The 14,141-nt window shown below is 34.9% G+C and overlaps 1 protein-coding gene across 3 annotated transcripts in view; it reads right to left on the minus strand.

The window, feature by feature from the left end:
* The window catches only part of MPP6 (membrane palmitoylated protein 6), a 106,139-nt gene that overhangs the window by 16,019 nt on the left and 75,979 nt on the right, over positions 1-14,141 (minus strand). For all 3 annotated transcript variants that reach the window (XM_025381187.1, XM_025381188.1, XM_025381191.1), the window contains 4 exons: positions 9,039-9,170; positions 7,065-7,164; positions 6,666-6,734; positions 4,100-4,261 (listed from right to left, as the gene is read on the minus strand). In XM_025381187.1, coding sequence (XP_025236972.1) covers positions 4,100-4,261; positions 6,666-6,734; positions 7,065-7,164; positions 9,039-9,170 — 463 coding nt within the window. The remainder of the gene's footprint in view (positions 1-4,099; positions 4,262-6,665; positions 6,735-7,064; positions 7,165-9,038; positions 9,171-14,141) is intronic.

Below are 14,141 nucleotides of genomic sequence, written 5' to 3' on the forward strand. Positions count from 1 at the left end.
CCAACACACAAAAATCAGTTTATTTCTATACACTAGCAAGGAACAATCCAAAAAGGAAATTAAGAAAATACTTTTTGCTACAGAATAAAAAAGAACAAAATACTCAGGAATAAATGTGACAAAAGCAGCATAACATTTGTACAATGAAAACCATAAACAGCATTAAAATGAAGACCTAAATAAATGGAAAGACATCTATGCTCATAGACTGGAAGAATTAATACTGTTAAGATAGCACCTGTAATCCCAGCACTTTGGGAGTCTGAGGCGGGTGGATCACTTGAGCTCAGGAGTTCAAAACCAGCCTGGCCAACATGGTGAAAGTAAGTCTCTACTAAAAATACAAAAAAAATTAGCCAGGCAGGATGGTGGGTGCCTGTAATCCCAGCTACTCAGGAGGCTGAGGGAGGAGAATGGCTTGAATCCAGGAGGCGGAGGCTGCAGTGAGCCAAGACCACGCCACTGCACTCCAGCCTGGGCGACAGAGCAAGACTCTATCTCAAACAAAACAAAACAAAACAAAACAAAACAAAACAAAACAGATGGCAGTAGTTCTCAAGTTAACTTACTGGCATTTCTATACAAATTATAAGATAAACTTCCAGTTGCTGCAGAAAAGGTAGCTAGAATTCAATATAATCCCTCTTAAAATTCTAGCTACCTTTTCTGCAGAAAGTGGAAGCTTATCTTATAATTTATATAGAAATGTCAGGAACCCAGAAGGGCCAAAACAAACTTCAAAAGAAAGAACAAGTTGGGAAGGTTCACAATTCCTGGTTTTGAAACTTAATACAAATATACAGTAATCGAGACAATGTGGGACTGGCGTAAGGACAGACATCTAGGTTAATGGAATAGAATTGAGGGTTTATAAATCCATCTTCACATTTACAATCAATTTTCAAAAAGGGTGGCAAGACAATTCACTGGAGGAAAGAACTGTTCTTTTTGACAAATTGTGCTGTGACAACTGGAAAAGTGCAAGCAAAAGAATAAAGTTGGAACCCCCTCCTCACACTCAACACAAAAATGAACACAAAATGGCTCATATAATCTGCATGTAAGAGTTAGTAGTATAAACTCTTAAAATAAAATACAGGAGTAAAATTTTGTGGCCTCAGGTTAGGGAAAGCCTTGATATGGTATCATATTTGATAAGATATGAAAAGCATGATGAGCAACAAAAGATATACAAAATTGGATTTCATCAAAATGAAAAACTTTTGTATATCAAAGGACACCATCGAAAACATGAGAAGTCACCAAAGAATGAGAGAAAATATTAATATGTGCAAATCATATATCTAGTAAGGAACTTGTATCCAGAATATAATATGACCTCCTCTTACAGCTTAAGAAAAAGACAAATAACCTAACTGAAAAATAGGCAACCAGTTTAAACAGACATTCCTCCAAAGAAAATGCATAAATGGCAAATATGTACATGAAAAGTTGTTTGACATTATCAGCCATTAGGGAAATGCAAATGAGAACCAAAATAAGATACAACTTCACACCCACTAGGATGACTATAATCAAAAAGTCAGATGACAAATGTTGGTGAGGATGTAGAGAAACTGGAAACTTCATATGCTGCTGGGATTGTGAAAGGGTACATATACACCTGCTGTGGGAAACAGTGTAGAAGTTCTTCTAAAGGCTCAACATATAGTCACCATATAACCTACAAATTCCATTCCTAGGTATATATACCCAAGAGAAATAGGCATATGTCCACACAAATACCTGTATACAAATGCTGACTGTGGCATTATTCACAATAGCTAAAAATAAAACAATCCAAATGTCCATCAACTGATGAATATATCGATAAAATGTGGTACAGCCATGTAACCATCACTTAGCAAGGGAAAGAAAATAAGTACTGATACATGCTACAACACAGATGAGATCTGACATGTTAAGAAGCCAGTCACAAAATACCACATATTGTATAACTCCAGTATATAAAATGTCCAAAATAAGCAAATCTATTTTTACAGAAAGATTCGTGATTGCTCGTGGCAGCAGGGGGTGAGGAGGTTGGTGGGAAATGGGTTCAGAGATTCTTTTGGCGATGATGAAGACATTGTAATAGCTTTTGAATTTTACAGTCCAGAATTCTATTCTCAGCTAATTAGTCAAATAAAGGGCAAAAAATACACATTTTAAAACACAAAGATGCAGACATTACATTCCACATACAAGAGGATGTACCCCAGCAAAACAAGGTGATAACCCAAGAAAGAGAAAGAATGGGATGGAGGAACAACAGCTTCAACCCAGGATAACAACAAAGGGAACTACTCCAGTGTTAACAGGTGGGCAGCCAGAGAGACAGCATGTAGTCCTCATTGAAGCAGAAAGACAGGGTTCTGAGACAGAGGTCTCCAGGAAAAAAAAACAAATACAACTTACTGGATAAACAAGTCTTTAGCTTAAAAAACAACAAAAAATTGTATATACATATACATAAAATCAGGTAGTATAAGGAAAAACAGAACTCCGGAGATTCCTGGGTCACAGAAGGGGAAAGGCCTATTCAAGAAAGTAAAATTGAACTAACTGAAAATACAACTATCTTTATATTGGAAGGACAGTCAAGAAGTCAACAGATAAGGCCTAAACTGGATACAGCAGGAAACAGCAGACTAAAGACATTATTAAGAAATATGGAACACTACCAAAAGAAATAGCAAAAACAATGAAAAGTGACTGTTTTTCATAAGTGAACCCGTGGTGAGGCAGGGGAAGAGAAGGGGTTATTTTTTCCCTCATTATATGTCTTTAAGAACTACTTGCCGAAAATATTGGGCACATATTAATTTGATAAAAGCGAAAAACTTTTTCTTTATTTCACAATTGCAGCTTTAACATACTTTGATTACAGTGAAGTTTTTGTTTTGTTAATCACTTTACTAGGATTTGTCTAAATTTAGTGTTTTACAATGCCTACAGTAGAAACAGAAGACTTACTCTGAAGGAATTACAAGCAGCACATGGGGGCAATGACAAGGCTATTTCCCTAACTTTTAAGAATTTTAGCAATAAGAGTACTCACTGAGAATTAAACCCAAAATATACTTGACAAAACCAGAGAAACTCTAAAATTCAATTAAAAGAGATGGGGTTAAAGTTAGGCTAGGATTTGACTCAAAATAGCTTGAAAGCATCAATATACCTAAAGGAATGCCGTATTAAAAGGGGGCTTGGTCAGAAATAGAAGCATAGCAAAGGGAATTAAGAAAGCAACGTTAGCTTATCTCCTGCTTTCTTCAAGGGAGAGAACATCTAAGTTCACAAGTAAAGATTCTTGTATTTCAAAAACAAAGACAAATGTATAATAGTCCCCACAGTTATAGACAAATGTGTATTAGTCACTACAGTAAGTCACTAACATCATCGAATTCCTTGATCTAACTCCATTCTCATCAAGCATACTTCTGACATTGATTATTAAACTTTCTATGTAAATATGCAAATAGAGAAATGAATGCAAAGACCATAAAATGAGTGTTTGATTCACTTAATGGTTATACTTCTCATCAATATTATTTTATTCTATATATCAGACTTTGTAACCTTAATTAATGCTGCCTGCAGTAAAAGATGAATCACTCTTGATGTGCTATCAAAAATCAGGTTTATAACCTTGCACAACTGAGAGCGACAAGCCAGGCCACGTAAATTCATACAGCTGTTGCCACACTGGCTACGTCTGAGGGTCAGAAGCTTTCCCCTTTTCTTTACACTAAAATGGCTGAAAAATCCAACTTTTTAGACAGACATCAGTACAAGAAAATCCTAAATGCCTATCTTGCCACAATTCTTAAATATAGACATTTAATTCTAAGATTTCTGAACTGAACAGTTTAGAGAAGCACTTGCCACCAGACAGCAAGCCAACAGCACTGCAGCACTATCTCACAACAGCTATAGAATTACTTAATTTTTCAATGTCTTTTACTTGTTCATTTTCACTGCAATAAAGAAAACTTATTTGGGAATAGCAATAATTAACGATAATAATCCCCCTCTCCTCCATATGCCCATACTCTTTCCTGCCAATTGCATAGCAAGGAAAACACAGAAAACTTACATGGCACCGTAGTTCCAAATCTAGTGGGATTCAATACTATAAACCTGTTTTTCAAGCTTCTTCGGCCTACACCTTGAGCTCCTATCAATACTAATGTTTTTCTCTGGAAGGGAGGCATTTTGGCTACCTCCTCATATATCTGGATTTCGTGACGATCAAATTCTAAATGAAAAAGCAAATAGGAATATATATTTAGTCATCTTTTATATACATGAAAGAAATCTCTGCAATTCTGTCTAGTAATGGCTTAGCTGTCTTGATAGTTAAATATCACTTGACTTGTACCCACTTAGCACAGATTTGTGTTTACAAATTTGGTAAAGTACAATAAATAATAATTATTTTATTATTGTTTTTAAGACCAGGGCTCACTGTCACCCAGGGTAGAGTATAGTGTTGCAATCTTAGCTCACCGTACCCTTGAACTCCTGGGCTCAAGGAAGTCTCCCAAGTAGATGAAACCACAGGCATGGGCCACCATACCCAGCTAATTTTTAATTTCTTTTGTAGAGATGGGATCTTGGTATGTTGCCCAGGCTGGTCTCAAACTACTGGCCTCAAGTGATCCTCCTGCCTCAGCCTCTCAAAGTGCTGGGATTGTAGGCATGAGCCACTGTGCCTGGCCCAGTAAATTATTTTATATCTTGCTTTAAACACCTGGTCCATCCATTTGCCCTTAAAAATTTGTCTAATCGGGCCGGGCATGGTGGCTCATGTCTGTAATCCCAGCACTTTTGGAGGTCGAGGTGGTGGGATCACGAGGTCAAGAGATCGAGACCATCCTGGCCAACATGGTGAAACCCTGTCTCTACTAAAAAAAATACAAAAAATTAGCTGGGCATGGTGGTGCGCACCTGTAGTCCCAGCTACTCGGGAGGCTGAGGTAGGAGAATCACTTGAACCCAGGAAGTGGAGACTGCAGTAAGCCGAGATTATGCCACTGCACTCCAGCCTGGTGACAGAGCGAGACTCTGTCTCAAAAAAAAAAAAAAGAAAAAATTAGTCCGATTAATCAAGCTAGAAAAATTCTATGTTTTATCCTTATTTATCAGAGATTCTGTCCACTGAAATCTATTATCAATTTGTCAGTAGAAATCCTTTAATATAAATAATCAAATTACAGACCAGTTTATATAGAAAGTATGTATCAAATACAGAGGACAGGAGCAAACCTAGTGTGGTTGCTTAAGTTCCATGGAACGAGTGACCTTCCAATTATATAAATGAATATTGTATGGCAAATCTACAATTATCAGTTTGATTAGAAAATTCAACATACTGACATTTACTGACAACATACATTTAAATATTAAGATTTTGAAATTTACATATAAAACAAATTTTAGATACACTGTTTTCACTAGAAACATAATCCAAAAGTATAATCTTAGTGGGCAAATTATGAATTTTCTATTTTGCAAAAAAAGCCTTATGGGCATATATTTTATGAAGAATAGGGCCAAAGTGATGATCTGAAATATTATATTACCTGTTGTTACTGTAACTCTCAATCTGTAGTAATAACACTCCTTCCTTAGCTTATTATCCTAATAGCAACTCTTTCTTTGCACAGTTTCCCCACAGTAGATTAAACCAATATTAAGAGAAAACAAGCCTACTTCTGCCTTCTATATTATTTTCTTTTAGGGTGTGCTGTTTAGTTTATTACCAGCATAGAGGTAGCTCTGAAGTCAAGAAAGTACTTTTAAAATTGCCAACTGCTTTGATTAAGCCTCCAGAAATTTCTGATTCATAGAGCTGCTTTTTACCCCTGTCATCCTCTGCAACTGGGAAGAATAAATATAGTAGTTTCCATTCTTTCCCTTCCTTCCTTTTTATTTATTTATTTTTAACTTCAAATGAGTAGCCAATACAGGTCTGGGGTTTTATTCTAAATTGTTTTTAAAAATCCTTTCAGCTCTACTGAGGTATAACTGACAAATAGGAATTGTATATGAAGTGTACAACTTGATGTTTTCATGAATGTGTACACTGTGAATGATTACCTCAATCAAGCTATTAAACATATCCATCATCTCACACAGTTACCATATCTTTCTTTTTAAAAATATTTCTTTCTGCATGACTAAAAGATTTAAGAAGGAATTCTATTATATCAGACCAAGATTCATGTGGTCCAGTGCTATTTTTCTAAAAGTACCATGGTCAGTGTTATAGCAGGATATAGTTGCCCTTAAACATAACTCTTTTAACATCTTGACAAAGGCATTCTACCCTTTAGAAATGGCACATAAATTACTATTTCAAAATTCTCTGGACAAATAGTTTCAATTATAATACTGCTTCTTCATTAAGACAAGTAAAAATCCTAACCAATTTGTTTTGTTATAAACTATACTCACAAAATAAAGCACATCGTAGTATATATAATGCCAGGATTTAAATAATTTATATTATATTGCACCATGTGTTCATATGCCAATCCCTTGCAACTAGGTACTAATCTAAATTACATTCACTTAAAGCTGTATATTCAGAGTTTATGCCACACTAAATGACATATAGCTACTTCACTTGGACTTCTCAAAAAGTATTTAAAACCTACCTGCATTTCTGGTTGTGAGATACATCATCTTCTTCTTTTTTTTGCTACTTATAGTTCCACAAAAAGGTCCTGAAGGATGATAAAACAAATATAACTTAAGTAGTATGTCAGAACATGAAAAAATTGCCCTGTAGTATTTTATAGGGGTGGGAGAATTATCTTCCCAATGTTGCATCCTAGGAAGCAAAAGAGGGTGGGGGTGAGTTAAGCCACTGAATTTTGATACTCTACCAGCAGGTGGCAGAACGGGATCAAAAAGATTACTTATGAGAGCTAAAGCAGAGGGAGGGATTCATTCTAGACATATTTTAAATAAATGCATTTGCTTATTTAGACAAAAGAGACAAAGAAAGGTGGTCACAAAGGACTGCTTGTTACTTATTTTGTCGAGCTCATCACCTGAATTGTCCCAGTCTCTTCTAACAAATGCCTTTCTCTTCTCTTCCAGGAACTGGCTTGGAATGAGACCAGCGCTTCCTCCCTCTTTTACATGGCTAGCCTAGAATCAAATTAACGAATTGTATATCTCAGTGACCAAAATTTGAGACCATATTCTATTAAGTAGGACAAGCAGTGGTCAGTTAAAAAAAGTCATATTTGCTTTTAAAAACAACCTTAAGATTTACATACATAGCATTGTCAGTTAAGATACTTAAACAATTCAGCACTGAGGAATCAATTGGCACCTAAAATTCTTCATATCTGATATCTGGTAGTGAAATTTGGGGACCAAAATACAAGTTAAATTGCTTAAACTTCTTATTTATAATACCAAGTTGGAAAAGGAAAAAAAAACGCTATTCTATAATAAGATGTATTAACACGACATTTTATCTAGCACCCTTTAAAAGACATTTACTGTCAACCTTAATCCTACTATGTTGGTATTTCAGGCCAAATCAAACGAAAAGGAGATACTATTTGGAATATAAAGTGTAGATTTTAATCTATGCTACCAGGAGTATGAATATCCCAAGAGTTTGTAAATTTAAACTAGGCAAAACTTTACCTAATGTGAAATAGCTAACTTTTAAAATAAGCTCCAAAGAAATATTTTAAAACAGTGGCTGGAGAACTGGCTGTTAGTGATTTATCTCACAAAGTTAGTATTTCTAACCTTACAACTAGCACAGAAAATCTAGTATAACTTTTAGCAATTAAAATCCTGAAAAACAGAATTAAAGTAACCAACCATCAAAATGCAGGGAGAAACTGAGAGAAGAATTGAGGTTAGAAGAGAAAACTAAGAGATCGCATTCATAGGAAAAAGAAAAAAGAAGGAAAACTAGAATAATTCAATAAAGGACACAGCCACAGAGAGATTTTTTAAATGAGGGATCTAAAAAGTTCAGGGGAAACCTCTTGAAATCATAGATTGTTTAATTTACCCATTTCTTAGCTGTCTCAACACACAGTGCACCTATACGCAATAATGTCTTAATTTAAATTTAAGGACACATTAGTAAGATTGCTCTCATTCTGTGATTTGTTTCTCCTTAGAAGTAGATCTATATTTTAGAGCTAATGTGAGTACCAATATCTCAGTTAATTTTAGAATTTGGTGCTAAGCCCTGGATCCTTTCCTCTTACTTCTTGTTCTTTAGTAAAACTCTCATTTGCTTTGATAGTTTAAGGCATTTCAGACTTCCTGACTTGTCAGTTTCTCCAGTTCTGAATACTGTGGTTGTTAGCTAATATAAACAATTACAAAAACAGACTTATTACTGCTGCTAGGGGTTTCTGAAAGCTACATGAGGAGAAGAAAAAAGAATACCATTAAACAGATCTTCTGAAAAAAGGAGGGAAAAATGCAGTGATAATACACATCTCTTTCCATATACACAGATTTTAATCCAAAACCTAACAAAACTGATAGAGTGAATCTCCATTTCCCAGTATCTGAAAAGAGGTGAGCAAATAGACATTAAGACCTTAAGAAATTATGCTTTACTTGCTATGAACGAACATGAGGGAGAGGAGACAAGAGAAAGACCTACTTCCTAGTAAAAGACTCCTACTTAAAATAAACAAAACCCAAATATCTTTTTAAAAGGGATGACCCAAGTGAGTTCTTCTTGGTCAATAGCATATTTTAATGCAATTACCCATGTGAAAAAAACCAACTGGTCTATTCCCTAAACCAACTGGTTAGTGCCACAGGCTGGTTAATTCTGCACTTATTAAGAGCTACTTGCAAATTCCCTCCCAATTTGATCTTATGTCCACAAAATTAGTAGCCATGAAGCAGGAGCTGTTCATGTGGGAAAAATCATTGTAACAAATGCTAATATGCTTCCTGAATATTCAGATATTAACCAGATCTAAGATTAAAATTAGAAAAGTCGTTGAGGAACTTCTGAGAAGCATACTAACCTGCCACCAATTTGGGTCTTCTCTATTTACAATCTGAAGAATTTCTCCTTTGGAAAACTTCAATCCTGCTTCTTTGCAAGGTATTAGGTTATCATTGTATGGATTATAATCAAAATGACACTTCACAAATACCTAAAACACACAGCACAATTAAAAATACTATAGTTATATCACTTCCACTGAATTTAAAAAATCCTTGTCAAACCACTGATTTAATTGTAACTGAAAATGTATTTAGTACTTCAGATAATGAACTTGTCTCTCATAAATGGAAATCAAGTTATTAGAATATTAACAGATTTTGGTATCAAAGATAATAAAACTTCATCTCTAATATCTAACTTTAAATCAACAAGAGTTTGATAATCATTCTATCCCACCATTCTTCCACTTTCCTTCAATCTTTTCACTTGATTTTCCAACCAACACTGCATAATTCTTAAAGCAAGCAAATGCTATGATCCAATTAACATCCTGAAATAATACAGGTAGTTGATTTAAGGTTTATATTTCAGATGTATTAGAACTTTGTGAAAAGGCCCTGAAACCAAAATTAAACAATAAAAGTTCATGTCGAAGTCAGATATGAAATATATTTGGTAGTCTTAAATACTTTTCTTGAATCATCTTGCTCTGATTTATATGCTCATCTTAAATTTAAATGATCAACATTAAATTCCATTGTAAGACAAATACCGAAAAAGTCTTGAAACTATTTTCCATTTTAAATTCATTTGTGTACATACATTTCTTTCACATTTGCTTTATTAATAAAAGTATGTCAGTTTACACTGTTAGTTATGATCTCCAAAATTGGGACTATTTGGCTTATTTGCTTTAATTTAAATTCTAATTAAATTATGCATTTTTGGTATTTGATGGAAAGTTCAGACCAATTGCTTTCTTTTTTCTTTTTTCAGATAGAGTCTCACTCTTTTACCCAGGCTGGAGTGCAGTGGCGTGATCTCTGCTCACTGCAACCTCTGTCTCCCAGGTTCAAGTGATTCTCCTGCCTCAGCCTCCCAAATAGCTGAAATTACAGGCATGTGCCACCACGCCTGGCTAATTTTTGTATTTTTAGTAGAGATCAAGTTTCACCATGTTGGCCAGGATGGTCTCAAATTCCTGATCTCAAGCAATCTGCCCTCCTTGGCCTCCCAAAGTATGGGGATTACAGGCATAAGCCACTGTGCCCAGCCCAACTGCTTTCTTAAAACAGACTTGTTTTATACATATTTATAGAAATTCAAATGTTATCTTCTAAAGAACTGCCTTAGCATTAATCAGCATGTAAACTGTAATAAGCAAGAAAGCACACAATTAGTCAAAATAACAATGTTCTTTTTCTATTTGTTTATCATACTTCTGTAACCAAACAAAATTCAAATAACACAAGTAGACATATTATATTATTAGTGTGGTAAAAGTACTGTGATCAATGCATACAAAATAATTTTAAAATAACTAAATCTGGGAACATGTAATAAAATCTTAGTTATTTATAATTAGATGATTTTCACAGAAAGCATTCAGAACATTTTCAACTACTCTAGAAAAGCTAAATATTAATCCTTAAATCAGTAAGTCAATAATTTTTTTTCCTGATATATAATTTTAGATCTAAAAAGCAAGCATACAAACATTAAGATTGCTAAAGTGTGACAATTGGCTAACTTGATAATGTCATGCAGCTCCATGTTTTGACAACGGGAAAAAAACAAAATAATTAAATTTAATCAAAGAAAATTTAGTTGGCTAAGACAGAAAAATGAAGTACCAGAGAATGTTCTGGAATGACAGCATACCTGATGGATGTGTGCTGGATGCCTCTCCATACTGATGCAACTCTAAAAATATATTTGTAATTGCATAAATAAAGCCAGACTTTTAATTTATAATAAATTAAGAAAATATAAACAAACTACTAGACCATTTTATTACTTCACTCATTTGGTAAGGCAACTACCTCCCTAATTAATTGTCCACAAAGTATAATACCTGCAAGTTACAAATGATAGAACAAAAAGTTAAAGGTATTTGAGATCAGGCAGAAAGAAAGCATTGGTATGCAAAGTTATAAAAATACCTGCATACTCCTTACTTCTCAAGAAAGATGCAATGATTGAAGAATAGCAAGAGAATCCTGTCATCTAACCACGAATGTGATTACCATTCTTATGTGTGGAACAGAATATATTTTGTAACCATAAAGCTCAGACTTTACAAGATAGTCCAAATTTCAAATATTCATTCCTCCAACATCCATGGAATTGTTATGGACATGCCATTATTTGTGGAATACAAACCACATCTCTCAAAGGTAAAAGATTTCTAGAATAATTTCTATTTTTTTTTCATTTATTAAAGTAGTTTTAGAACATTAGTCTTAAGGTCAAAAACTCAGATTAACCTGATTTTACTTTGAACTTCGAAAATTTTTCTGAAAAATCAATTAACCCAACCTTTGATCTAAACATTTTGTAATGACTCTAAAACCATTAAAGATATGACTAGACTTAGTATAATTATATTTTATTAAATGCAATTTAAAGTGTTGCACTTACAGGCTATGGATGTTAACTGCTCATTCATCATTAAGAAATGACTAAACACCACCTACTAAAATATCTATTTCATATTCTTATTACTAAAAACAACTGAATGACCAAAACAATTTAAAGTATAAGGAAAAGGAAGTACAAATGGCTTTTAAGCATAAGCGATGTTCAACAACCTCATTCAGAGTAGAAATACAAATTAAAACTACTTTATTAACACTTTTTTCCTATCAGATTAGCAGAAATCCTTGTATTTTATAACCTCCTATAAAAGAACTGTGGGTTAATAGGCATTTTCTTTCTAAAAGGCTTGTGGAAGAATGGTTCAACCTCTTGGGAGGCCAATTTGGCAATAGCTATCAAGATTACAAATGCATAAACCCTCTGACCTAGTAATCCATGTCTGGGAATGTATTCAACAGCTATGTTATGCAGATACATCCAAAATGACTTATGCACAAGACTACATTATTCCTAACAGCAAAAGATTGGAAGCAACCTAATTGTTTAACAAAAAGGAACTGGTTAAACAAATGACGGTATGTCTACATGATGCGGCACTACATTTAGTCGTTAAAAAAGTGTGTGTGTGTAGGTGATGTGTGTCAACAGGAAGTGTATGCACCAATAAGGAAATATCCTCAAGATAGATGGTTAAGCAAAAAAAATAAGGTTCAGGATAGCATGTATACTATGCAACCTTTCTATGAAAAAGGAGGTGGAAGGTGAAAAAGGATATGTAATTTTTATTTACTCGCATATGAATGAAGAAATTCTGGAAAGATAAACTAATAGCATAGTTTTTACTGGTGGGGGGATGAGGACTAGGTTGGTAGTGGGAAGGATTCGGAGGGAGATCTCAACTGAATACATATTTACATTTTTTGATTTTCAAACCATGAGGAATGATTCACCTATACAAAAATTAAATTTTTAAGGTAATAAGGATAACTGACTCCCATTTGGATTCAGATGAAGTAACAAGGACCCTCCAACTTGAAACAACTAAAAACTATGTTGATAAAATATGTGAAACAATGTCTTTCAAGATGTCAGAGATCAGGCAATGAAGACAGTGATCCCAAAAGATGGGAAGAAACAAGATGAGCTACACAATTGCCCCAGCTAACAAGACAGAGAGTTTCCAGGCTGCAACTCAGAAAGGGAGAAAGGTGAAGCCTGATGGTCTCCAAGTTCAGGAGATGAACTGGGAGACCTGGGAGATCAACGTGGTTACAGTGCATGGAGCACAGTATCAGTGAGGAAAGACTTCAGAGACAATTGTGAGGGACTCCTTCTGTTTTCAGCTGAGTACTTAATCAATGCACGTGTATGAGGAAGCTACCTGCACCCTCTCTCTGTGTAACTCTTTCCTCATGATGGTAAAGAATCATTTGAAAGCATTACAGGGAACAATATAGGGAAGTTGTATACGGTCAAAAATAGTTTCTGTTCTCACCAGGCCAGGTGGAAAAATCTTCATAATTCACAGGCCGTGAATACTTAGAAGGGTTATGAGCTAAACTACATCCTGCAATCATATCTAATAAATCTTAAAAAGCAAGATTTAAAAGAATCATCTGTATCCTAGAACAAAGGTTAAGAATGGTTATTACTAAAATGTCAAAAAATAACATGTTGGCAAAGTTGCAGAGAAAAGGGAACTGCTAGTGGAAATGTAAATTAGTTCAGTCACTGTGAAAAGCATTTTGGAGATTTCTCAAAGAACTTAAAACAGAACTACCATTTGACCCAGCAATCCCATTACCGGGTATATACCCAAAGGAATATATATCATTCTACCATAAAGACACATGTACACATATGTTCATCATAGCACTTTTCACAACAGCAAAGATATTCAATCAACCTAGATGCCCAATAATGGTGGACCGGATAAAGAAATTTTGGCATATATACATCATGGAATACTATGCAGCCATAAACAGAATAAAATCATGTTCTTTGAGCAACATGTACATAGCTGGAGGCCATTATCTTAAGACAATTAATGCAGGAACAGAAAACCAGATTACGACATGTTCTCACTTGTAAGTGGGTGCTAAGCATTGAGTAATATATCGACACAAAAAGGGGAACAACAGACTCTGAGGCTTACTTGAAGGCAGATGATAAGAGGAGGGTGAGGACTGAAAAACTACCTATCAGGTATCATGCTCACTACCTGGGTGACAAAATCATTTGTACACTACACTCCAGAAACATGTAATTTATCCATGTAACAGACCTGTACACACACCTCTTGAGCCTAAAAGTTGGAAGGGCCGGGAACAGTGGCTCATGCCTGTAATCCCAGCACTTTGGGAGGCTGAGACAGATGGATCATGAGGTTAAGAGATCGAGACCATCCTGGCCAACATGATGAAACCCTATATCTACTAAAAATTAAAAAATTAGCTGGGCCTGGTGGCACGTGCCTGTAGTCCCAGCTACTTGGGAGGCTGAGGCAGGAGAATTGCTTGTACCCAGGAGGTAGAGGTTGCAGTGAGCCGAGATTGCGCCACTGTACTCCAGCCTGGTGACA

Source organism: Theropithecus gelada, chromosome 3, assembly GCF_003255815.1.
Source record: "Theropithecus gelada isolate Dixy chromosome 3, Tgel_1.0, whole genome shotgun sequence".
In the NCBI taxonomy this organism is placed as follows: domain Eukaryota; kingdom Metazoa; phylum Chordata; class Mammalia; order Primates; family Cercopithecidae; genus Theropithecus; species Theropithecus gelada.